Source organism: Cajanus cajan, chromosome 4 (assembly GCF_000230855.2).
Source record: "Cajanus cajan strain Asha chromosome 4, NIPB_CcT2T_4, whole genome shotgun sequence".
Taxonomy (NCBI): Eukaryota; Viridiplantae; Streptophyta; class Magnoliopsida; order Fabales; family Fabaceae; genus Cajanus; species Cajanus cajan.
Window position 1 is genome coordinate 23,477,740 of NC_138520.1, and position 27,752 is coordinate 23,505,491.

At 36.2% G+C, this 27,752-nt stretch overlaps 1 protein-coding gene across 1 annotated transcript; it reads left to right on the forward strand.

Annotated features, from left to right (window-relative positions):
- The first annotated feature begins 24,789 nt into the window (after positions 1-24,789).
- On the forward strand, positions 24,790-26,632 carry LOC109816219 (RNI-like superfamily protein). Its single transcript, XM_020381136.3, has one exon. It carries the CDS (start codon positions 24,936-24,938, stop codon positions 26,313-26,315), a length of 1,380 nt encoding a protein of 459 aa, XP_020236725.1. The 5' UTR covers positions 24,790-24,935; the 3' UTR covers positions 26,316-26,632.
- Positions 26,633-27,752: the final 1,120 nt, after the last annotated feature.

The window sequence follows — 27,752 nt, forward strand, 5'->3', positions numbered from 1 at the left end:
TCTTTGATTTTCTGATTGTGTTGCCTCTGTGTAGGCTGTTATCCGCTGGGGGATTTCGTCGTTGATTTTGATTAGCCTCTTCTGTTAGGCGTATCGGCTTGACGTTCGATGTTTGGCTAAGAGCCGGATTCCACTTGGGGAATACTTATTGATATTTTTGATTTTCTTCTCCTTTTTGCAGGGATGCCTCTTGAGTAGGCGATTGGGGATTTGGGGATCTTATTGTATCCCAGAGTATTATTTAGGAAGCCTCTACAGGCTTAGCCTCGCTCAGCGCTTTGAGTCGGAGAGCTATCTTCCACTGAGGAAGTGTTAAGTCCTTTGACTTGTATATACTGTTTGGATGATCGCACTTCCATTGGGGATTGCGTCGATTTTGCTTTGATAGCTCTCGCTGGGGATTTTTCCGTGAGCTTGAGCTGAGGTTCCCTCTGGGGAGTATTATTTCTGCGAGCCTCTCCAGGCTCAGTTATTCTGCATACTGTGGAGGATGTGGAGTATTATTTTGGTAAGCCTCTCCAGGCTTAGTTATTCTGTACAAACTGTTTGTTGGATTTTCTATATCCTTGCCTTTTTTCATTTTCGGCTTTTTCTGTATTTTGCCTTTTCTTCTGATTTGGCTTTTTCTGTATTTTGCCTTTTTTATGTTTTTGGCTTTTGCTGTACAGAAATTAAAAGTGCTAAAGAAATTAAATTCAGTTATTATGAGAGAGTATTATTTCGGCAAGCCTCTCCAGGCTCAGTTATTTTGTAGGAGTATTATTTCGGCAAGCCTCTCCAGGCTCAATTATTCTGAAGGAGTATTATTTCGACAAGCCTCTCCAGGCTCAATTATTCTGTACGAGTATTATTTCGGCAAGCCTCTCCAGGCTCAATTATTCTAAGAGAGTATTATTTCGGCGAGCCTCTCCAGGCTCAGTTATTTTGAGAGTATTCTTTCGGCAAGCCTCTCCAGGCTCAGTTATTCTGTATGATGCTGTTGATTTTCTGAATCTTTGCATTTTGCTTGCTGCTGGCATACACAAGCAATTTTCTATTTTTCTATTTTATGCGGTTGCCTCATGATAAGGTCTTTGAATGTGCAACTAATGTGTGTGTGATGCACAAATGCAATACAATTTTTTTTATTTTTGTTCATTTATTTAGAAAAGTGAGTGGCTCTCCCTATCCTCTTCTTCTTGGAGGACTTTCTGTCATTGACGCGAGGGAGTATTTTTGTGAGCCTTTATGCAGGAGATTATGGATTTTACAGGAACCCCTCCAATTTTCTTTTATTGACCGATTATTAATGGAATTTCGTACAATTTTTATGAAAAACCAATTCAGAGGCATAATCACATGGTCAAGAAAGAAAAGAAACAAATGGATATTTTTATTGATATTCACAAGTGTTTTTACAGAAAGATATACAGAAGGAAATTTCTGAAGAATGGCTGGCCAGGGTAGGCTATATACATTGGGCTTAACAATTATATCTGTAATTGTTGCTCTTTACGTTCCCCTAATTGCTTCGGCCTGAGCCAGGAGTGTAGATGCTGCAAGACGCTTGCTTCTAGAAGATAATCGCTTGAACCGCCTTTCGGTTTTCGATTCAAACGATCGTTGCTTGCTTTGCTTTTACATCTTATTCTTTTGCCCCTAACTTTTGCCTAGGACGTATCCTAGCGGGGATAATTTTGCCGTTGTTTTGCCTAGTACCCTTGTACTGGCGGGCTTTTTATTTTGCCCTAACTTTTGCCTAGGACGCCTTTTTTGGGTTTTCATCCTAGCAGGCCTATGCAAGCAACGTCTTCAAGCATAGTACTTCTTTACCACGTCAATGTTGACTGGGTATCGAAGTTCTTCTCCGTCCATGTTTGTGAGAATCAATGCTTCTCCTGAGAAGGCTCGTTTTACCACGTATGGTCCTCCGTGATTTGGGGCATACTTTCCGATTTTGCCCTTTTTGAGTTGGTAGTAATTTCTTCATTACCAACTCTCCCTCATGGTAGACTCGAGGGTGGACTTTCTTGTCAAAAGCCTTTTTGATCTTCCTCTGATAGGCTTGACCATGGCATATGGCGTTCAGCCGTTTCTTTTTGATAGGGTTCAACTGGTCATATTGGCTTTGAACCCATTCTGCCTCGGAAAGTTTTGTTTCCATGATTACCCTTAGATAGAATATCTCGACTTCGATGGGTAGAACTGCCTCCACCCCATAAACGAGTGAGAATGGAGTAGCTCCTGTAAATGGACGTACTGAAGTCCTATAGCCATGAGGAGCGAAGGGTAACATCTCGTGTCAGTCTTTAAATGAGACAACCGTCTTTTGCACTATTTTTTGATGTTCTTATTGGTTGCCTCGACTGCCCCATTCATCTTTGGCCGATATGGGGAAGAGTTGTGGTGTTGGATCTTGAATTCTTGGCACAGTTCTTCCACCATTTTGTTGTTCAGATTAGATCCATTATCAGTGATGATTTATTTCTCCATGCTTCCACTAGATTATTCTAAAATCTTTTGGGACAAGAGAGAAAAGAAGGGAAAGATATTTTTGTTTTGAAGTTTGTGTTTTAGAGGGGATTATTTTTCAAAAATGGTTTTTGTAAGAATGGATGGCCAAGGTAGGCTTATGTGTTTAGGCTTGCTTGATTAAACACTTATGAAGTTAAGAAAATCTTTGTTTATTGACGTTGTGATTTTGACAACTTGGATAGCTGCTCTTGAACCTTTCTTTTTGAATTCGGTTCATGGTACCATCATGGATTTCTTTTGTTTTTTGATTGTCCTTATTTTTGCCTAAAACACCCTTTTGTGGCGTTTTAGCGGACTTTTGTTTTTGTTCATTTTTGCAACCCTAACTTTTGCCTAGGTCACCCTTTTGTGGGATTCCTAGCGGGTCTTTTGCTCTTATTTTTGCGCAGACCCCTTTTTGGGTTTCCTGCCGAGCTTCTTTTATTTTGAAGGATTTATTTTTGTCCATGATGGCACTTGTCAAGGCCAAGGGAAGGTGCTCCAAGTTGTCACACACACTTCCACATAAAAATGATGTGGGTTTATTATTATTAAGATGATTTTAACCTCATTCATGTTTATTCAAACAGGGTTAAAGATAATGTGGTTTAGAATTTTATTATAAGCAAGAAAAGAAGCAATGAAGAATGATTTTATTATAATCATAGCGAAAGCATGTGTCCTTATTTCATCACTGATATGGGTCCCAATATTGACCTCTTTTATCTCTCGGCCATGCCCCAAATTTATAGTCTCCAATTTCTCTTGACAAGCTTCTTGATTTAGCAATCTTTGCAGATCCGGAGAAATGGTTTCCTCATCACTGTCCAACTCAACCCATTCATCCTCAACTTTTGGATCCCGGTCAGAGCGAACAATTACAGACATAATTATTTTATTGGTTTTGTTTAGGTTTAGAATTATTAATGTTAATGAGGAAAGAGAGAAAAGAACAAAAAAGAGAATAATGTGAAAAATGCCTCTTTATTGATATGTATTAAAACTGTACAAAAACCCTTATTTACATGAAAAGGTTCTCATGATCTCGGGTACTGATCATGAGTCCCTAAAAGAGAAATATGAAGGGGCCCTATCGTGGCTTGTTCTTCTCTCTACTCCTGCTTTGGCAGAGGATTCTTGCTCACGTCGGGCGCTGTCGAATCGAAGGTGACCCACCCGGCATCAATAAGGTTTTGGACCTTGTATTTGAGAGCTAGGCATTTCTCTGTTGAATGCCCTGGTGCCCCCGAATGGTATAAACATTTGTCTTGTGGCTTGTACCAATCGGGGTAAGGTGGGTCGATCTTCCTTGGTGGAACATGAGCTAGAAGTTTGGCTTCTACTAGCTTCGGCAGGAGATCGCTATAAGTGGTCGGAAGTTTATCAAACTTCTTCACAGGGGTGAATTGCGATCTTCCCGACTTCGAAGTGGAAGTAGCCAAGGGTATGGTTATAGCATTGACTTCTCCCTCTTTCTTCTTCCCGAAGACCTTCTTAGCTTCATATGATTGGGAAGGCTTAGCCAGCTTCCCACTTTTAAGTCCTTGTTCCACTCTCTCCCCAATGGTGATGATGTCCGAGAAGAGTGTCGTTGTGTTCCCTATCATTTTATCGTAATAGGGACCAGTCAACGAGTTGATGAATAAGGACACCATCTCCTTATCTGACAGCGGGGGCTCTATCTGTGCCGCCAACTCCCTCCATCGTTGGGCGTACGCCTTGAAAGATTCATCATTTTTCTTACTCAAGGCTTGAAGATCTGACCTATCAGGTGTTAGGTCGATGTTGTATTTGTAGCGCTTGAGAAAGGCGTCGGCCAACTGCCTCCATGTACATACTTGATTTCCATCTAGCTGCATATACCAGTTGAGCGCGGTATCAGCCAAGCTCTCTTGGAAGCAGTGGATCAAGAGCTTTTCGTTTGTGGCATATGCAGCCATCTTTCGGCAGTACATGGTGAGATGACTCTTGGGGCAAGTCGATCCCACGTATCTCGGGAAATATGGCATTTTAAATTTGGGAGGGAATTGAATATCCCTCACTAAACACATGTCGGCGGCATCTTTAATATCGAAGTCATGCCCCTCCATAGCCCTCAACCGATCCTCTAGGGCGTGGAATTGTTCTTTTGAAACCTCGGGCTCTTTGATCATAATTCCAGCCCCAAGAGGTATGGCATGTGGAGGATCTTCTTCATGCTCCTCCTCCTCTCCCTCATGATGGGACCCATGGTCACTGTGATGAGATCCATGAATGTTATGGTGACGCATGAGTTCCAACATTTGCGCCATCTGCTCTTTGAGCTGTGAAAGCTCGGTCGTGAGCTTCTTGTTTTGTTCCTCTAGCGCTTCCATTTTCTTGATTTTCTTCGCGCGTGTGAGGACAGAGAGATGACCAGCCACTTTCTAAAATGAATGTTTATTCTAATTAGCTTATTTATGATATGAATACACTCTTGATGTGAGCTTGATAATCTTTCATCTTTGAGGCGCTGCCTTTTTAAGATGAAAGTTTATCACCCTCCCTAGGCTATTATCTCTCCACAACGGAGAATCTCAATAGTCACGGGTCTCTTTCACTCACATCGAGAGGGTATTAGTGAACCTATAAATGATGATGAGGATGCATGAGGTATTATTGATAATGATGCACATGTTCCTCACTTTTATTATATTTTCACACATGGTCTTTCCTCTTATGTCATGGTTTTTTCATGCATGGGGATTATTCTTTAGACCTTATCACGAGGTTATTTATTAATGCACAAACAATTTCACATAAGCATTTACACAAACAATTCACTCATCCACGAACAGTCACGAGCGAATCACGAGGTAGGGGTCTCCTGCAGAAAAGTGCATATTCAAGGAGGATCTAACTGTTCTCACCTGGTCAAAGGCCCCCAAGGTGCCCCCATTATAGGGACCCAATTCCTCTCGTCGTAAGTCGATGGAAAGCTCCAACGCACTGTCGGACTCAAGTTCATGGTTATCACCTTGAGTGATGTTTTTCCGACAACGGTCTCGTAGGCTCCTATAGACCCATTCAACCGGCCGTACTAACATCCACTCCCTATGGATTACCACTCATGCCCCCGGGTATAGAGGGAACTGTTGTGTGCAAAGGTTTGTGTGCAATTTTTATTTCAAACAATTGCGGAAATTTAAACAAACAACAGTTATTTAAAGCCAAATATATAAAGCATGTTATCATACAAGCAAGGGGTAATGAAGTAATTTTAACTATTATTTGTTAAAAATAATCTGTCACTAAATGGGACTGACTCTCGAAGCTTCCCCAGTGGAGTCGCCATCTGTCGCCACCGGCCCAAACGGGCCTCGGCTGTCGCGAAGACGGTCGAGCTCGCTTTTATTTTAGTTTTGAAAATGTATTGGATTATTAGAACGACTTGTTCTCAAACTGAGACCTTGTCGATCTTATCCAATTTATTTATTAAAAGTCTCACCAATCCATATTAATCCCAAGCGGGACCCTCCATGGATTAGTGGTTTTCGCAAAAGGAGGGTTCGTGGAGTCGCCACCAATGTTTTACTCAAAACATTGGAAAAAGGGATAAGGCAATTGATTTTATAAATCAACTTTGGCCATTACAACCAGAGTCGGGTAAGGGAGTCGGTTACGCGTGGGGAAGGTGTTAGCACCCCACAGCGCCCCTTTCGGGTTCCCTATGACAGATTATTTCTAAAATAATAGCGTAAAATTACTAAATTACCCCTATTTATTATAAGCGATTATAAATTAACTATCTACATGATGACAGTTTAAATATGCACACAGAAAGCAGTAAAAGGAAGGATTTAAGAAGAAACCTCTTGAAGCGTGCTTTTATATATTGAGTAAAACTGGGAAGCTTTTTGGCGTTCCCTCGCTCTACAAGCTCGCTCGCTCCTTCCTAAAAACTTTTAACTATGGAAATCCGTAGGATTTCCCTTCGACTAGGTTCGATCCTCAAGCAAAATGGCTCGGGGCTCAAGAACTTTGTCGGATCAACTCTCCGAGTGATTTCTAGGGCAGAACACTGCTCAAAAACCCCAGAATACTCAAGGAGAGGGTTGAAACTATCTGAAAAAGTGTGGAATGACGTCCAATTGACGTCATATTTATAGGGAACAGGCCCAATACGGGCTACAGAATCAATACGGCCGTATTGAAATTTTTGAACTTCAATACGGCCGTATTGAGTTCAATACGGCCGTATTGAAATTCAGAAATTTCAATACGGCCGTATTGAGTTCAATACGGCTGTATTGAAGCTTCAATACGGCCGTATTGATTTCAGTACGGCCGTATTGATTTCAGTACGGCCGTATTGAAGTTTCAGAAACTTCAATACGCCGTATTGAGTTCACTGCGGCCGTATTGAAGCTTCAATACGGCCGTATTAAGTTCAGTACGGCCGTATTGGGCTTCATTCCCTCCACTTCCTTATTTTGAGCTATTCTAAGACCTCTAGACCTACAGAGAACCCTCCTAGGGTCTTCCAGGAGTCCTTCTGGCTGATCTTCCTTCAGTCTTCGAGAGTCTTCAAGCTTTATTTCCGACCCGGACAATTTTAGGGGTCTACAGGAACATGTATGTAGCAAATAGATCCAAATATCCTTAGGTGCTTTGTTGATGGTTTTTTCTCACTCCAGGCTTCCTTAGTTGGGCATCTATTAAGTATGTAGATAGTAATATAAACTGTTTCAGCCCAAAAAGTGTTGTTAAGCCAGACGAAGAAATTCCTAGTAAGGTTTTGAATAAGACAAATATAATGCATATTGTTATCTCTAACAAATGTGTTAGTGTTTCAGATAAAAACATAAGTACAGGCAAGTTAAAGAATAGAGAATATGCATGCACCCCCTCTGTACCATAACCAAGACAAAATAAGCTAAGCGTCGGATGAAGGTGGTGAAGGCAAGTTGAAGAATAGAGAATATGCATGCACCACCCTCTATACCAGAACCAAGACAAAATAAGCTAAGCGCCGGATGAAGGTGATGAAGGTTGAACAAAATAAGGAAATACACCAGACAAAGCTATCCCCAAGCTACAAGACATCATACGAAGAGATCAAACGATAACAAGCTCAACATAAGAAGGAAATTAGTGAAGCCTCAGATGATACAAAACCACGGACGATGGACAAATCTCAAATCAAAGCATCCTAGACGAAGTCAAGAGCTTGCATAGCTGACCAAACGGAGACTCAAATACACAGATGAAAACTAAGAATGCTGGATTGCGCCTGAAGTCACAACAAGAAGAATTACCGAGCATCCACACTCTCAGAAGAACACGTAAAGTCATTAAAATAAAAGAAGAGAGAAAAGAAAAATGGATGAGCGTTTATCCATAAGTCAAAGCTGCATATGTCATAACAAGTACACCTACCAGTTAGTAAAAGACAACGGCTCGGCAGCTACAATGCCAGGAAAGTACAGAGATGTCTAGGTCATGATTAATGCCAAACATAGAAGTAAACAAATGGTACAAAAGACTTCGTGAAATGTAAATTCAGCAAGCAAACATTTAATGCAAGATCAAATGCATTAAATGCAAGATCTACGAAGCCTAGACAAATCAAACAAGAGAATTAGATGATGGCCACTCAAGCATCAAGATCAGGTCCAATCACAGATGGAAGAACATTCAAAAAACACTAGATGAGGCCTACTACAAGTCGAGACATTGAAGCATCAGATGAAAAGCCAAAACAAGGCTAAACCTGGAAAAATAAAGAGATGGGTTAAACATCAGATGAAACCAATTGGTCAACTTTGATAAAAGAACAGTCAAGGCCAGACACATCATGAAAACCAGCCAAATCAAATTGAAAAAGACAAAGTATAATATGTGCACCAAACGACTAAGAGTCCAATATCAAATGAAGGTGTGTCAAGGACAACCTCCAGTGCAACATAAGGAATTAGATGAAGCACGAGACAAATAATAGAAGAAAGTCAAACGAAGGACAACACAGATTGAAAGACACATCAGACAAAGAGCAAAGTTTCTCCACCTGTAATGTTGACCAGACCACGAGAAAAAGTCAAAACACTAAACCCATATGTTCAGACGAAGGCCAAAGATTGAGATGCATAGGACCAACAGATGCAGACGAAGACTGCCACTCAAGCATTTAAATAATCAAGTCTTAAAAGAAAAATCAAGGCATCGTCTACAATCACTCAAATGCTCTCAACGTAAAATGCGTGATTAAAGAGAAGAGAAGAAGAAGAAGAAGAAAAGCATGTAAAAGCAAAAACATGCATGTGTCAGAAAAAGTACATTTCTTTTTCAATTAAGGACAACACTCAACAACTATGTGACCAGAAAAGGACAAAAAGGTTCCTAGGTCTCTGCTAAATTCAGACGCTGCTACTAACCAGCAAAGAAGACTACATGCAAGGTCCATCATAGGAAGCAACATTTAATGCAAACACTCAAGCATTAAATGAGTAGATTGAACTAATCATAAACGACTATATCTGCTTCAACGGACACTTGCAACGGGAAGATTCTACAAGACAATATATATATATATATATATATATATATATATATATCACCATCTCAAACCTTGGGAGGTTGGCTTTGTTGGCTGGCCTTTGGCTTTTCATTCTTAACCAAGTGATATTAAGCCCACAAAACAACGAAATGAGAAATAGAGCGTATAGAGTCAAATGTACCAATAGTGTATTCATCTCTATAAACTAAGGAGTTCCAAACATGTACATCTTAGGAACAAAACCTTAGTTAGTGTACCAATTTATGTATCTTCTCTGTGAGAGTGAAAAAAACACTCAATCGTTGTAAAGACTAAGGTTACATACCTTAGTGAGTGTAGAAACCTATGTATCCTTTCTATGAGAGTAACCCAAACACTCAAACTAAATCTGTCTAGTCAACATTTATAAGGCCTGAAGAGGCTATGAAAAGAATACTTGTAAAGCTTGGAAAGGCTGATCAAAGAATACTCATTGCGAGCCAGAAGTGGCTAATTAAAGAATACTAGCGTTGATGAGTGAAGTCAACGGGCTAGGAGTTGGTCGAGAATACTCACTAGGAGCTAGAAGTGGCTGATCAAAGAATACTAGCGTTAGTGAGTGAAGTTGGCAGGCTAGGAGTTGGTCGATAATATTCACTGAGAGCCAGAAGTGGCTGAGCAAAGAATACTAGCGTCTGCGAGTGAAGTTGACGAGCTAGAAGTGGTTGAGAATACTTGGGACTAGGAGTGGTCGTGACCTGGGTGGTATATAATACTCACTGCGAGCCTGAAGAGGTTGAACAAATAATACTTGCACTTTATTGATTATCTAGTGGAACCCTTCAATTGAAGGAGACTGGACGTAGCTCAGCTTGAGTGAACCAGTATAAAAATACTTGCTCTATACTTTAATATTTTATACGCACTTTATTTGATTGACTCAATATATTGAAAATTTTGTCTAACACTTATCGTCCATTAAAACTATCTTCAGACGAAAACCACACTCGTTTAACTTGTTATTCTAAAGAACGATTTTCGTTTAAGAAATATTTTTCTTAAGCAGACAATGAAATTTCCAGACACAAAAATATTGATGAACCAATCCTGGGGAGTTCCAGTTGGCATTTTCTAATATTATTTTACTGGACAAAAAAGATTCTTATTGCGAAAACGTTTTAAAATTCCTTTGTTCACTCATACACACATATTCAACCCCCCCTTCTATGTGTTTTTCATCTAACTTCAAGTGTTTGGTAATCCTTTCTCCTTGAGCATCGATATGACCATTTTCATTACTGTGCGATTTTTCCTTTCAGATACTCCATTTTGTTGTGGAGAATATGCAACTGTAAGTTGTCGCTCAATGCCTTCATCTTCGTAGAATTTATCAAACTCATGGGAAGTGTATTCTTTGTCATGATCACTTCTAAGTACTTCTATTTGTTTAATACTTTGGTTTTTGACAAGGGTCATAAACTTCTTGAAAATACCAAAGACTTTTGATTTTGCTTTTATGAAGTAGACCCAAGTCATTCTAGAAAAATCATTTATGAAGAGAATGAAATACCTATTGTTATGGAGTGACAACGTTTGCATTGGTCCACATATATCTATATGGATCAACTCCAACAAGTCCTTCGCTCTCCATGTTTTGCCTGTTGAAAACGATAGTCGGTGTTGCTTGCCAAGGAGACATCCTTCACAAGATTCACTATTCTCCTTTAAGCATAGGAGATCTCTCATCATATTTTTTTGATATATAACTTTAAGGAATTCATATTAAAGTGGCCAAATCTTTGATGCCAAAGCCATGAGTCGTCTACTTTTGCTTTCATGGCAATGTTAGGGCCTTGTCTCAAGCTTATAGGGAAACTTCTATTCCTCTTCTCTATTTTTACTTGACCAATCTCTAGCTTTTTATTGTCATATATTTTACATGTGTCTCCTTTGAAATGAAGAGTATAACCTTTCTCCATTATTTGGTCAATGCTCAAGAGATTTTCTTTGAGATTGGGAACTAGTAGAACATCAGTAATAAGTCTCGTACCTTTATTCGTCTCCACCATAACTGTGCCTTTGCCTTTTGATTCAACAATAGTATTGTTCCCCATTCAGACTTTCACTTTGACGGATTGGTCAATATCCTTGAAGATGCTTACATCTTTGGCCATATGATTGTTGCAACCGCTATCCAAGTACCAACTTCCACTTGTTTCACTATTGGAATCTTGGCTAGCATAGAAAAGATGATGCTCACCATCTTTCTTTTTAGCAAAGTTTGCTTGATGCTTATTTTTGTTGTGGTAATACTTCTCCACATGTCCAACTTTGTTGTAGTGGCGACATTGTGGCTTTCCACGATATCGACAGTCTTTCTCAGTATATTTGTCCTCTTGCAAATGCCACATGGAGGACGTTCATTCTGATAATTTCTAGAGAAATTTCTAGAATTCTCTTTATTTCTAGAAGTTTCTCCATTATTCATTTTTTCTTTATTTTGAGACCGTAATTTGAGCTTTGATTAAAAGGCAGTATCAATTGAGTCCTCATCATGCCTATTCAACCTTTGCTCATATGCTTCAAGTGACCCATCAACTCTGTTACTCATAAGGTAGATAGATCTTTTGTTTGCTCAATTGTTGTCACGATTGGATCATATTTACGGGAAACACTAATTAGAAATTTTTCCATAATTTTCTTGTTAAGAATATTTTCCCCGTACGTTCTCATTTGGTTAACTATTTATTTTATCTTAGAATAGTAGTCAGTTACGGTACCAAATTCCTTCGTATTTAACAATTCAAAGTTACGCCATAGAGTTTGTAATTTTACAGCACGTACCTTTTCACTTCCTTTGTACTCCTCCTGTAGCGTAGTCCACGCTTCTTTGGCTGTTGTTGCACCCATTATTCTCAAAAAAATTGTGTCAGTAACAACTTGTTGCAAAATAAATAGCACCTTTGAATTCTTTTGTTTGTTCTCTTTCAACTCTTTTTTTTGAGCCACAGTAAGGGATGGTGTGTCTTTTGGAGTAGAAAATCTTTCGTTTATCGTGTCCCATAAATCTTGGAAGGTGAAATATGTCTTCATTTTTGTACTCCAAAAGTCATAATTTTCACCATTAAAAATGATAATAGGGATAGATGATGGTTTAATGGTGTTAGCCATGGATTAGAAATTTTTTTTTGAAAGTGGGTAGAATATTGGGAAAATTTTTTTTTGGAAGTAGTGGGGCAATATTTCTACGCCCAGTAGATGACCGAACGTAGCTCTGACACCACTGTTAGTTTATGAATTATCAAATAGTAAAAACTTCTTTGATTGGTAGAAAGAATGGGGAGACAAATTTATATTGATAGGCTTAGTTGAAAGAAAAACTAGCTTAGAGGAATAGTTGGAATGTATTTGAGTGGAAATGACTTACTAGTTACTCGGCTACAAATGTTGGGTACATGACCTATTTATATGCCTCAACACCACTATTCATATTTTATGTAGAAGATTCTAGAGATATCTATTCTAGAGTTTTCTATCTATATATAATTGTCTACATAATTCAAGAATTTGTATCATTTAGTAATTAATTAATAGCATACACTTATGTATTTTTCTATAATAATCTGACTTAGTGGATGTTTATGAGGTGCACCAATATGCCCATAATACCTGTTATAGCAATTCAACCCACCCTCCTTTAGTTGTTTCGAGCCGCTTTCTTAACGTAGACAAAATGACTTTATTGGCTGGTTTGTCTTGACCATTTTCTTGGAGGTGTTTGACTAATGTTAATCTGTGTTTTATGCCAAATCTTGTGAGAACTCATTCAACTTTTTTTCTTATGACCTGAACTTCATTGTTGGTGATGATATGTGTGGAATTCTGAAATAGGTAACAATATTTTTTTATGTAAATTTTTGTACATTTCCTATAGAGATGGTAGCCAATGGTTTGGCTTCAATCTACTTTGTGAGATAGTCTATTGCAACCATGAGGAACTTGTATTGGCCTTTTGCCATTAGGAAACATCTGAGAATGTCCATACCCCACATAATAAAAGGTCACGGGGAGATTACACCATGCATTTCATATGCGGGTTGATGTACAAGATTACCATGTCATTGACATTGGATACATTTTTTTACAAGGTCATGCAATTTGTCTGGAGTGTTGGCCAATGGTATCCAAATCGTAAGACTTTTGCCACCATGGTTATCTTACCAGAATGCATTCTACATATACCTTAATGGTTCTCCCTTAACGCATAGTTTGCCTGCCCCTTATTAAGCATTTCATCATTAGTGTAGAGAATTCTCATCGGTATAGCTCGTCACCGACTAGGGTGAATCGTGCTACCTTTCTCTTGATCGTTTTAGCCAATGAAGGGTCTTCTAGGATGGATCCTTCTTTAATGTGATTTGTGATGTCTATCATTTAATTTTTACTATCTCCTTCTTTCGCTTGCATTCCTTCTCTTCAATGCGTGGTGTTGATAGCTCCTATTGAATCAGTGTTCATGGTTGGCTAGGTTTTCGGCTTGCAAGTTTAGCCAATTGTTCAGCTCTTTCATCATTTGATCTAGGTATTTGACATACTTGCACCACATCAAATCCTTGTTTGAGATTTTGGAAGACATGCTAATTGTTGCTTCTAAAATGTGTTTAAAGACAAAAGCATTATCATATTCATAACAATAGATAAAAGGAATCCAAATAACTAGTTAAAATAATTATCGTCCTAATTATATGGTGTTTGACGATTTTAACAGGAAAAAAAAATTTGATTTGAGATAATAATTAAATTAAACTAGAAAATATATGGATTGAGATTCAAAAATTAAAATCTCTAAGGTTACGGCTATCCCCCAATATAAATTTCATGAATTATAAAATATTGTCGTCAATTTGCTTTTGAAATTGTTTACAACCCTATGTTCCAAGAAGTCAACAATTTTTATTTTAAGAAAACCCCTAATTGATAATAAGAGATTTATTCTAAAAATAAAGCATAAATTAATAAATTAATTAAATTAGAAATTAAGAAAACAACTTGATCATGCTAATTTTCAAATAATTCAACTATTTTAAGGTTGTATTAATCAAAAGAGTTTCATCATACAACTTTCAATTAACTGAGATAAGAATTGAAAATACTAAAATAATATAACAATAAAAAAGAAATTCATTTAATAAATCATTGGAGGTTCATGAGGAATAATTACATTACCACCTAGAGTAAAAGAAAGAGAAAAAAAAATATAAAACTAGAACTAAAAATTGGATGATTACAATGTGGCCTAGACATCTCTATTCATAGGCAAAAATTAGTGTGAACTCTTGAAGCACAACCATGCATATCAGAGAGCACAGTCATACTTAATATCTTGAGCTGGGGCCTGTTTTAGGGAGCACAAACGTGCTTGGTGTTCTAAAGGAAGTACGACCATGTATCAAGTCATTACATAATATTGTAATGGTTTAACAACCTCTCTACACTTGAACTTTGTTTACCCTTAAACAAAAGAGAGATAAATTATCACTAAAAGTGTTTTTTTTTCAAAAATCAAGAATTTGTTGTGTTCAATTTCATATTTACATGAATCCACAGTTAATCATTATAGTATAAGGGCTTGTCAAACATATCATAACCATTTTCAGAGGTTCCCTAATGTAAAGATTTGTTGAGTCAATCTATTGGGCTTTGGGTTAGAGAGTTGGATTAGTTTTATTTTCTTTTTTTCTTCTTAGGTTCTCTACTAATTAAGAAGGCACTTACCAACCAATTATGCTTTGCACTTGCCATACCAAGTCTTAAAGGAGTGTTGTTTTGGGGCTTTGGTGACTAAACATTTCTCTAGTAGTCCTTTTTTAAGGATACTAAAAATTATTTTAATAACCTACGGCCTCAAAGGGATGCTAAGCCAAAATTTTTCTAGTTTTTCTTATTTTGTATTTTTATATTTTTTTATGCCCCTAAAATAGTCAATTCTCCAATAACTAGATATATATAATAAGTGTCATAGAAAACCTAATTTTAACATATTTTAGCTAAACCAACAATCTTTCACAAATGTTTTTGTTTCAAGACTCGATGAGGTGGTGTGTCGAGTTCTAATTAAAAGTTTTCTTTTTTTAAAAAAAAAAAAAGAAAAGAAGATAGCCTCTAGATAACACTAGTTAAATTAAGATTCATTTTTAAAAAAATTAATTTTCATAGTAATTTCTCAAAAATTAGGAAAATAAGCAAGTTCATAGAATAACATTATGCAGGGGCAATCATCTTATAATCATATAATAAGTGTTGCAAAAGTACAAAAATTGATGCATGAAGTGTAACCTATTGTCGCCACCCGCTGAAACGGACATTGGCATTCGCGACGATGGTCGGACTCTTTTTAAGTTTTGAAAAATGGTGGATTGTTAGAACGACTTATTCTCAAACTGAGACCTCATCGAGCTAACAATTTTGTTTAAATGATTCACCAATCCATGTTAATCCCAAGCGGGACCCTCCATGGATTAGTGGTTTTCGCAAAAGAAGGGTTCTTGGAGTCGCCACCAATGTTTTACTCAAAACATTGGAAAAAGATATAAGGCAATTGATTTTCGCAAATCAACTTTGGCCATTACAACCAGAGTCGGGTAAGGGAGTCGATTACGTGCGAGGAAGGTGTTAGCACCCCACAACGCCCCTTTCGGGTTCCCTATGACGGATTATTTCATGAATAATAGTGTAAAGTTACTAAATTACCCCTATTTATTAGAAACAATTATTAGTAAAATATTTACATTATGAAAATTCTAAACATGCAATGCAGCAATCAAAAAAATAAATAAAAGCGATAAAGAAAGGATTTGGGAGAAAACCTTCGAAGCGGGCTTTTATATATTCAGAACGAAGTTTTGGGAGGCTTTTTGGCGCTCCTTCTCACTACACGTCCGCTCGCTCCTTTCCCCTAAAGATAATTTTTACTACGGAAATCAAAGAGATTTCCCTTCGACTTGTTCGAGTCTCAAGCTAATGGCTCATGACTCAAGAACTTCGTCGGATCGGCTCTCGGAGAGACTTCTAGGGCAGAGAATAGCTCAAAAACCCAAGAATACTCAGCACGAGGGTCCGGAAATGTGGAAAAAGTGTGGGAGGACGTGCAAATGACGTCCTATTTATAGGATTGAGGCGCAATACGGCCTGGGAGGTCAATACGGCCCGTACTGGGTTTTTGAACTATAGTACGGCCGTATTGAATTTGGTACGGCCGTACTGAAGTTCAAAAACTTCAGTACGGCCGTATTGAGTTCACTACGGCCGTATTGCAGTTCAAATGGCTCAGTACGGCCGTACTGAACCTCTAGGAGGGTGTATTGAGCTCCAATCCTCGCACACCCTTATTCTAAGCTACTCTAAGACTTCTAGACCTACAAAGAATCATCCTAGGGTCTTCCAGGAGTCCTTCCGGCTGACTTTCCTTCGGTCTTCGAGAGTCTTTGAGCTTTATTTCCGACCCGGACAATTTTAGGGGTCTACACCTATCCACACATTTAAGGACTAGCATGGTCCCTATGCTAAAAATAGTCTAGAGTACGAAGAAAATGTAAAAGACATGAATGAAAAACAAATTATGACATTTTCTTCATTTGAGATAGTCTTCCTGAAAATTTGTTTGTTATCATAAAAACTCATAGTTATTCTAAGAGTTTAAGATCATCTTTTGATTCAACAAACTTTCTTTTTTATCTTACACTTGTCTAAATTGAATGATAAGTATTCTTATTTTAATCTATGTTTGATGTATGTTATTTGTACGAGTTGAATGAATGATTGAAATATGTTTGATTGATTGAGTGAATTATTTTGATGAATGTTAATTTTTCTGCATTCTTTACTAGAATAATTAATTATTTTAAGTTGGTAATTGATTGTTTTTAGTAAGTGTAAACAAATAATTAATTAAATAGTCAAATAATCGATTATCTAGAAGAATTTTCAATTCTATTTTGAGGTTGTCACTAGAATAATCGATTATTTCAGGCAATAGGTGAGTTATTTGTTCTTGAATAATTAATTATTTTAAGAAATAATCGATTATTCATAACAGAGTTGTTTTTAAGCATTTTTCCAATGTGTATAATTGCTTATTGCATAGCAATAATCAATTATTTTAGATACTTTTCATTTTCTTTGAATATTGTGATAGAAAAGAATGACTCAATCCAAGAGGGGGGTGAATTAGATTCAATGACACTTAAAATTTTTATCAGAGTTTAAGGATCTTTATTTCATTCAAAACTTTTCTAAGACACTTTTCAAAGAAGTATATTGAATCACTTGTATATAGGAATGACTTCTATATGAGTTCTTGGTTAATCTTTATTGAATCAGCTCTCACAATAACATGTATGCAATGACAATATTCACTTTTAAACAGTTTTATCCATGCAAACAAATTACTCAGAATCAGTCATTGTAAAATTCAATTAAAGATTAATCAATACAAGAGATAAGGATGAGAGAAGAGTGCAAAGTGTTTTATCCTGGTTCAACCACTCCACATGTGACCTACATTCAGTTCTCAATCATAACTTGATCAAGATTTGTTCTACTATCTCAATGAAGAAGTTTTACAAGTATACCATACATGCACGCACTTCAACACTCAAGATAGACACTTTCTTGCACCCAAGAAAGCACTTCTTGTAGAAACTCACTACAAGAATTCCTTACCACTTGAGACACCTACTCAAGATTTCTTTAACACATTACACAAAGAATTAAAGAAACGAATTCACCTGAAAGCTGAACAATTCAGACTGTGAATTCTTAACAAATCTCAATCCTTCTCTTCCAAGAATGTAGTGATGATGATGATCTCTTTCAAAGTATTTCACAAAATATTTTTCTTCTTGGTTTCACACAGAAAACACTCCAAGAAGGTCACAAAGACTTCACAAAATCAGTAGAATCCTCTCTTATGTTCTCTTTTTTTCTTTGTACTTGTTTCAAAGTTTTAAAACTATTTATAAAGTTTTCCAAACCTAGACAATCAATTACTTTTAAGGATAATCGATTCTTTTATTTTTCATGAATTCTGGAAATTACTCAAGAATAGAATAATCAATTATTTTGCAGGATAATCGATTATTCCATAGAGTACTTCCTGGAATAATTTATTATTTCACAGATAATCGATTATTACAGAAAGGTTCTCTGAACCTCTTGCTAGAATAATAGATTATAGTTAGTAATAATCGATTATTTTGAGTTATTTTTCAAAGATTTGATTTCACACTTTAGAAAACTTTCCAAGTTATTTGAATCATTATCATACTCACTCTTAGTCAATTTAGATTAAGATTAACTCATGCACAAAGCATACACATGCACAATAAACTCAACAAGGCAACTCAACATATAAAAACATATAAACTACTCCTATTACATATTGCATTCTTTTCATGATCTTCATGTTTTCCTCTCTTGATTAGCTTGTGTCCTTTGTTATTAGCTTGTGTCCTTTGTTATCATCAAAACTCTCAAAACTTCAAAGTTGAGTTTGATTCATCATCCATGAATCTCAACATATTGAATGTTAGAACTTTGCGCCAAACCCCCAATCACCATAATTTTTCATTAATGGCACCATTTTTTCGTCCAATGATAGATAAAAATAGTTATAATCCCTCAATCATCATTTCTTTTCTATAAATTTCAACATTCCAATCATTCTTTTTATACTTACAAACACTAAATTTCTCACCTTTCCAAAATTTCTTCATCTTCTTCATATCTATACTATCTCTAAACCCATGGCCTCATCTTCTTCCAAAATACCAAGGTAGCTTAATGTGAGGGGGAGCAAGAAACCAATTTCTTCATCTAGACAAGCTCTTGTACAAAGTTAGTTTCCCTAAAAAGACTAATAGAATAATTATTTCGAATGATACTTTGGAAGGAGAATCATTCCTCTAAAAACTCTAAATCTAGATTGATTTGCCACTCAAAGGTTCACCTTTCCCTCTCTAATGGAACATCAGAGCTTGAAGAAATTTCTAGGTGTTCAAGGTGTATACTACCCCGATCTCGTACAAGTATTTTTCTTATTATCTTTTAATGTTATTGTTGAGGGTACCAAGGTTACTCTTGACGGTTCCACACTACTCAAGGTTGTTGATTTGAAGGAAGCAGGGTAGAGAGCATTGGTTGGTAACTTTGAGGAGTACTCTAAAATGGATATTTTTATGGGTTGTTTGAGAAATCCCGAGTCAGAAAACTATAATAAGTTTCTAACTAGAGGAATGAAAACAATACTCTAGATTGATTTATTTTATTATTTCTTAGATGCTTAAGCCAAGGTTGCATAAACCATGCTCAAATGTCTAAAGATGATTTGCTTTTGAAGTATATCATTAAAAACAAAATAGAAATAGATTCGATGGTTGTTGTGAATGACTGCATTAGTAAGGCAAAAGGGAAAGAGGATGGACCTCTTCCTTATGTTTTACTTTTGTCTAAAGTGTTTGAAGTCTATGGAGTAGACTTGTCCAGAGAGAAAAAGATTGTCTTGTATCAATCCAACAAAATAAAAAAAGTTTCCTTCATCACATGGGAATGATATCTTCAAGGGTGAAGAAGATCATGATCAACAAGAAGTTATTGAATCAAAGGTCAAGCCTTTCTCACCTATTGAGAAAATGCTAATAAATAAGATGAGTGCTATACTGGAGAGGGGGATTAAACATGAGTTTTTGTTGAATAATATGTTTAACATTTTGATGATTTTCATTTTGAAGTGGCACAAACCAACCACCATCTAGGCATAGAGGACAACTCAGATTAGTTACTTAATTCTTAGGATCCTTTGGTTATTGGTTTAGTTATTTAGTCTAGCTATTGGGTCTAGTTTGTTAGCTTAGTTGTTTTTCTAAGTTTTTAATCGGTTTAAGGTTTAAACAATTTTATGGGTTGTGATATTTTTAATTTCTGAACAATTTCAACTTTAATGCATGTTTATTTTAGCTTAAATTTTCTTGAGTTTGATTATAATTTTGGTCATATAGTGTTGATATAAAATTGTGATATGTACATGGTTGTATGTTTGAAAGTTTTCACCGACATTATCATGTATGAATGAATGCAAAATCTGTAATTTATATGTTATTTCTCTATAATTTTGGGCTCTTGTTCTATTTTTGATGATACCCAAAGGGAGAGAAAAGGTAGTTTGTTATTGTTGTGCAAGTTTTAGAAGTTTAAAAGTTTAGAAGTTATGCACAATGGTAAGCAATAGTGAAAGCAAAATCATACATTTGATTTGATCACGGCATGAGAAGAACTTTAAGTATTGAAATATTTGTCATCATAAAAGAAAGTGTGTTTGTTGACCAAACTCATAATGAAGACTTAGTTTATTTTGTTGATTACAAATAATGTCTCTCATGTTTAAGAGAGTGCAAATTGTATTGATTTGTGTTTATATTTTATTAGGCATGTTTGCTTTGTGCATTATGAGTAAATTAGTCATATATCTGTTGTTAGGTGATGTTTGATTATGAAAAGATTTTTAAACTGATTTTAAACTTGAAAAATCGAGAATTTGAGTCTGTCACTCAAAATAATCGATTATCTACTTATAATAATTGATCACTTATGTCGTGTTTTCTCATTTTGAAAAGCTCACTATAACAATTGATTATCATTGTGCAATAATCAATTATTTTAGAGTCAACACTCTATAACAATCGATTATTCTAATAAATAATTGATTAAAATGTTCTCAAATGGTTTTCAGATTTACCAAGAACAAAATAATTGATTATCTATGAAAATAATTGATTATTTTAGTTGGAGAGTTATATAAATATCAGTTTTTGAACTCAAAACAAAAAACCAAAAATACTCTTAACTTTGTGAAATCTCCTACAAGAAAAAAGCTCCATGAAATTATATGTTTTCTTTATGAAAGAATCTTTTGATCCCTTGTGGATAATTTGAAGAAAGGGTTCAAGAATCATCACCATCGAACTAGAGAGAAAGGCTAAGCTACTCTGACTTTGATTCACCTCTTGATTGATATTGTATCCTGATGAATTCGTTATAAAACTCTTTTTATCATTGTTATTTTCGTCTCACTTAGATATTATACAACCTATATAGTGTAGTAAGCTTTTGCAAGAAAGCATAAAGATTATACACAAGTATAATTTATATAGTGTGTATGTTTCTGTACAAGTGTATCTATGTGTTTTGTCTTCTTTTCTAAGCTTCAAGTCTTCTTTATATACTAGCTTGGAGAAGATAATTGTTGCAACTCTTTGAATTTAGCTCACAATTTTGCTTTGTTCATCTTCAATGTCTTTCCTTACGATGAGAGGTAATCGTTGACTCATTTTATACAAATATTAAATGCATTTCATCAAATGGTACCTCTTATTCAATTAAGGAAGCTACTTATCATCTTTCTATACCAAACGGAGCTTACAGAAGCAATCTCAACACATAGTAGCAACAATAAAGACTTTATCTGTTTTTCTCCATGATTTCAGGATCTTCGTCCTTTGTCTTGACATAAAGTATGATTTTGTTCTCTTTAACAGATTTGTAAGTTCCAAGATGATTTTCTATTTTGATCTATTAAGGAATAAAATATTCAAATGATTTTTTTCGTTAGTCTCAATAAATAATGAACATTTAATGAATGAGATAAACTATATGTTATTCTATTTGGTTCACATCATCTTGTAGACAATCTGCGTCTTACAGATGATTTGCATTTTACACTTCATTTGATAAACATTTTCAAAGACATTTTCTCTTGTCAAAATATTTCGTTTTGTTAACAATAAAGTTCTAGAAATTTGTCAAATCCAAGACCTTCTTTTGACTTAACACTTATATATTTACAACAATCCCCATATTTTACAAAAGGTAAAGAAAATATTTTTAAAAAAGGGAAAACAAGGTTTTGGATTCCAATATGGGATGTAATGTATTGGACTAGATGTAACAAGTTATTGAACTAGATCTAAACTAATAAAACATAACACACTATATAGTGAGTGAAGCAAGTTATTGAATACAAAACATTTGACGAGTATTATAGATTAACCAATCATAATAAATTCCCATAATTTTTATTGTTACCACTTTGATGCACTTTTAGACTTTGCACGTTTGATATTCATAAGTGTTGTAGAGATCTCACAAAAATCTCATACAAATATCTCCACTTAACACTCAAATAAGTAATTTCATCACATATATACCGCAAATCATACATCACTCATAAAAAATATAAAAATCCTTAAAAAATATTTTGTTAAACTTTCTTATAAATACATAAAATATAGTTATAAAATTTATCCTTTCAATAATGCATATCTAGCCCTTTCTCATGTCATCAAGAGAGACAAGTGAAATTGATTCTTGCTAACAATCTTTTAAAGGCACAAGTTATTATATAAACCACTTTAAAGTAATACCAAGTAGATGAGAGACTTTATACCTTTTTGTAACACTTAGACACTTACGATACAAAATAATCCTATAAATTTGTTAAATTTCACGATGTTCTTCTGGAATGTGGAACAGTCTTCATTCTTCTCTGATTCTTTAACTAGTGGATGAGAAAAAAACACAAGGCATGGGACGACCCCACCAACCAATCCACCATGTCCACTAACCACCTATTTTTTCAGATTCTTTTCTTGCTTTCGACTTGGATTCCATTCCACCACTAAAATGTCACTTACTTCATAAGCATGTTTTTTAAGCATATTTTGCCTGTTCAGAATTTCAATAATCATCATTTAAATTCTCAAGTGTTTTATGTTTCTGTAAAAAGTAGGCTAACTTTACAATTGTTGAAAGTTAATGTCAAAATTAAAAACTAAAGCATGTAATTATCTAAAACTTTTAGGATTTATATTTTAAGATTGTTTTTTCCTCATCATGCCTGAAATTATTTAGAGACAGAATGATCAAAACAATTAGTTGTTTGTAAATTGTTTCTATAAAGTCGATAATATAAGAAAGATTTTATGGATAAAATATAACAGTAGCATCTAGAAATTGTCAGGGAATTCTTTTTAATGAAAATTTTATATTATAAAGAAAACGATAAACATAAAAAGACTAACGAACGGTGGCTTATTTAGAACTACTTGTATATTAAATACAAATTTAAAATGAAAACCTCCATTCTACCCGCAGGTAGCTTGTGTGTGGCTGTGAATAAAGTATAAACACAAAATCAAACAGAGGAAATGGAGCTTTTATGTTGTTATAGTGAAGGAGAAATATGTTAACATGATTTTGATATTCGATAATGAATAATATTGTGAAAGGTGTCACACACCCGGTTGGAGAAGAAGACATGGCATGCTATAGGAAGAAAATCCACTCGCGTCCACTAAGAAGCGTGAACTTCAACACTCAAAACCCTCGTACAAGAAACTATCGTTTTGTTCAAATTGTGACATTTTTTTTTTTGGGTGATTAATTAAAAAATTGATAGAGTACGATCAGGTGGAATACCCAATACATTTCGTTTTCGTTGGACTGTGGCATATAAATTTTCCTTTTAATTTTTGGCGTAGACGATTTTCTTCTTTTTTTTTACAGAAATATTGACGAGTCTTTAAGCTTGCATGTTAATAGGGAATCAATTTTTGATTAAATATATAAAAATATTTTGTTAGAAAAATAAAATCCACTTTAATTATTTTCATGTCTTAGAAGCTACTTTAATTATTTTCATGTAAAAAGTTATTGAATTTCATTTATTATAACCGATTTAAAAGAAAGGGTAAACTTATATATATATATGAAGAGGGTTCAAAAGATACTAGTGTAATTTTATTAAATATTATATTACTTAATATATTTTAAAATATAACAAAATTTAAACACTTTAACTATTCCAAGTTATTGTTCAATTTTAATAAAATTTGATATACATAAACTTTCAATCTAATCATTAGATTTATAAAATTTACATTTAATATAAAATTATTGAGCGATATAATACTTAGTGTCATTTGAACCCTTCTATATATATATATATATTTATTTATTTATTTTATTTTAGAGAAAACCCTCATATATATATTATTTCAGTTATAATTATTAAATTTGTTTATAAAGGATAAAAATATATATTATTAAAAGATATTTTTACTAAATTTTAACTACATCACACGAATTTAATTTTTTGTACGGTTAATTTTATTTTATTTTTGACGCATACATACATGGAATCAATAATATTAAATCTTAAAATCTTGTCTACATTATCCAAAATGGATCCACATCTTTCCCAGCACATAATCCTCTCTGCTCTCTCCAATTCTCCATTATCTTAATCCTTTTCTATTTTTAATATATTTTTACTAATATGAATTTAATTTTTATGTAAGGTTTATTTTATTTTATTTTATTTTTGACGCATATATGGAAGCAATAACATTAAATGTAAAAATCTTGTCCACATTATCCAAAATGGATCCAGATCTTTCCCGGCACACAACCTCTCTGCTCTCTCCAATTCTCCATTATCTTAATCTTTTTCTATTTTTTTGTATTCTTTCCTTTTGTTTTCTTATATATTTTTGATAGCTCAATTTTAGATTTTTTGAGAGGCAAGAGGAGCAGGAGGTGATCCAAAATCCCTTAAATCAACTAATAAAAATAATCATTGATGTAATTTTTAAGGTATCGGCGAGTCTCAGCCTCTTAAATCATATAAAATCATTTATATATATTTGTTTTTCAAATTTTAAGCGGCACTTAACCTCTTGCTCCAAGGTAAGGACGTGAGTTCCACGTCCTCTGCAGCTGCGCGTGTAAGCAAGCAAGGTGCCTCTTTCAAACTCACTTCTCTTCTTCTACCTAATCAACCTTCTCTCTCTCTTAAAAAACGAGACGTTGCAAGCGAGAGAGAGAGGGAGGGAGAAAGATGGAGAAGAGTCTGTACGATGAAGTACTGCAAGAAATCTTCCAGAAGCTTCCCTCCTCTTGTTCCTCCTCCGTCTCCCTGGTCTCGAAGCGGTGGCTCCGCCTCTTCCGGTCCTCCAGAGCCTCCCTCTCCCTCCGCCTCTCCCCTCACCCCTCCCTCCTCCCTTCTCTCTCAACCTTCCTCTCCCACCACCCTTTCCTCTCTTCCCTCTCCCTCTCCCTCTCTCTCTCTCCCATACCCTCCTCTCACCTTCTCTCCCTCATCTCCTCCTGCCCCAACCTCCTCTCTCTCACTCTCTCCCCCGCCCCACTTTCTCTCTCCTCCCTCCTCTCTCTCTCCTCCGCCCTCCCCCGCCTCACCTCCCTCTCCATCACCCTCCCCAGACCCATTTCCCTCACATGGCTCCTCTCCTTCCCCTGCCTCAAGCAATTAACCCTCTCCTTCTCTTCCCACCAAGCCCACGTCACTCCCGAAGAAAGTCAACATTTTTATGCGGAATCCCAATTGGGGTTGGCGTTGGAGACTCTTTCCCTGGTGGGGCTTTGCGGCGATGATTGGGGGCTGGGTTGGTTGTACAAGAGATGCACCAGCCTCAAGAAACTAAGCCTTCACAGTTGCCAAGGAATTGGAGCCTCTTATTCCTCTTTCGTCAAGTGCCTACAGGGTCTCCACTCAATCGAGCTCAGAACCTGCAGGACTGTGGTTTACGCGATTCTCTTGGAGCTTCGGGAGCATTCTTCCTCTCTCAACTCCCTCTTGGTTCACGACGGTGGTAGCAGAGAGGGCTTGCTTCAATTCTTCTCTCAATCCCGCTCCACGCTTCACAAACTCGACCTTCGTTTGCCTCTCGACCTAAACAACGACCATCTATTAGCCATGGCTTTGTATTTGAGAGGGCTCAGTGTTCTCAGGCTTCAGAGTTGTTGCCTTGTTTCCGGCGAGGGCCTGAAGGCCCTGGCCGTGAGCTTCGGCGGGCTCGAGGAGTTGGCGCTTGTGAACTGCGACGTGGTGGAGAGGGAGCCTGGGTTGCTGGCTACTCTGGGGCAGCATTTGAGGAAGTTGAGGAAGCTCGACTTGTCGCATAATGAAATGTTGCTGGACAAGGAGTTTGTGTCCATGTTGTTTTCGTGCGTTTGTTTGGTTGATTTGAGGGTGAGAGGGTGCAAGGAGCTCACTACTGTGGCTGTGGCTTCCATGCTTAGGAGCTGCAAAAGCCTTGAGAATGTGGATATTATGCAATGCTTAGGGATAGGCTCCGAGGCTGTTGAGTTGTTTGTCAAGAACGCTTCTCGCTTGAGGAGGGTCGAGGTTGAAGGGAGCAAGCTCTCTGATGCTGCCAAAATGTGGGCGTCCAGCAAGTTTGTTCAAGTTGTTGTTTAAGACTTTGTTTGGGTATAACTTCAGCAGAATTAAGTTCTTTCTCAAGTTGTAAAGCTCAAAAAGTACTTTTAACTTGATAATTGTATCCAAACAGATACTAAGTTTAATTGGTTCAGGGGAAATGGAAGGTTAAAGAAAGAAGCAAGTGTATATTTCTATAGTTTCAAATAAACAGGTATACTTCACACTCCTGATTACCACTCTATTTATGTATTCACGTTTATGTAATTTATGTTTGTATCAAAACTGTAAATAAGGCTTCTAATTCCATTTTGTGGGATTAATCAAATAAAGCAATGTCTATGTTTATCTACGAATTTGGTGGATGGTTGAAAGAAGCAATGCAAGCAGTTCTACTGCACACTCCTGATCACTGATTTTTTTATTTGTGTCCAGTTTCTGTAATTTGTGTTTGGTATACGAAGGCTGGTTTCTGCGTGGTGAATTTTCAAAACAATTATGTACCAACAATTTTCATCTCATTTTGTGTGATCAAATTAAGCACTGTTTGTATTTGTCTACGAAAATGAGATTAATGCAACATCTTTTTGAGCCCTTACTCAGTTTCTGTTGGAACTGGTCTGATACACTGTGACAAGCACTGCTCATATGCTTTATTATGCTTTATTTTGGGTGTACAAGAACAAGTTGATGAGTATGTGGTCCATCAAATTTAGGCCTGAGCATCGGTCGGACACGGTCGGTTTCGGACCAAAATTAAAATTCTTAAAATCATCCGAAACCAACCAAAATTAAAATTCTTAAAATCATCCGAAACCGATTAAGAAAAATCAGGAGCCATTTCCGACCGACGAAGAACTCGGGTTTTAGCGGGTTCAATCCGTGTGGGTTACGGGTTCATCGGATGGATTCATCGGTTTGAGAAGCTTCCTCTAGCGTCTCGTGCTGCCATCCTTCGTCACTCTTTGCCGGTCTCTGTTACTGCTTCATTTGGGGGAAATCACGGAGTTTCAGATCTCCACATCACTATCTTCATCAACCAGAACAGGGAGCTTCTCAGCGGCAGTAGTCATGGCAGGAATAAGTTGAAGAAAAGAGGATGTTTACGGAGTGAAGAAGAAGAAGAAAGAAGACACTGTGAAGAAGAAGAAAGAAGCAGAGGAAAGAAGACGGAGTGAAGAAGAAGAGGAAAGAAGACGGAGTGAAGAAGAAGAAGAAAGAAGACGAAGTAAAAGAGACGGAGAAAATAAACGGTGAAGACGAACGGTCGGATTCGGGTGCATCTGATGAGAAAATTCTAACACCGAATCCGACCGTTAAAACCCGTTTGAACCCGAAATTTGCTTCAGAAAAAATCCGAAATACCTGAGAATTAATCCGCTTCACCCAATCTGATCGTCGGTTTGGCCGGTTTCGGATCGGCCAGAAGTTTTTGCCCAGGCCTAATCAAATTAACTCTCGTGAACTCATTAAGGA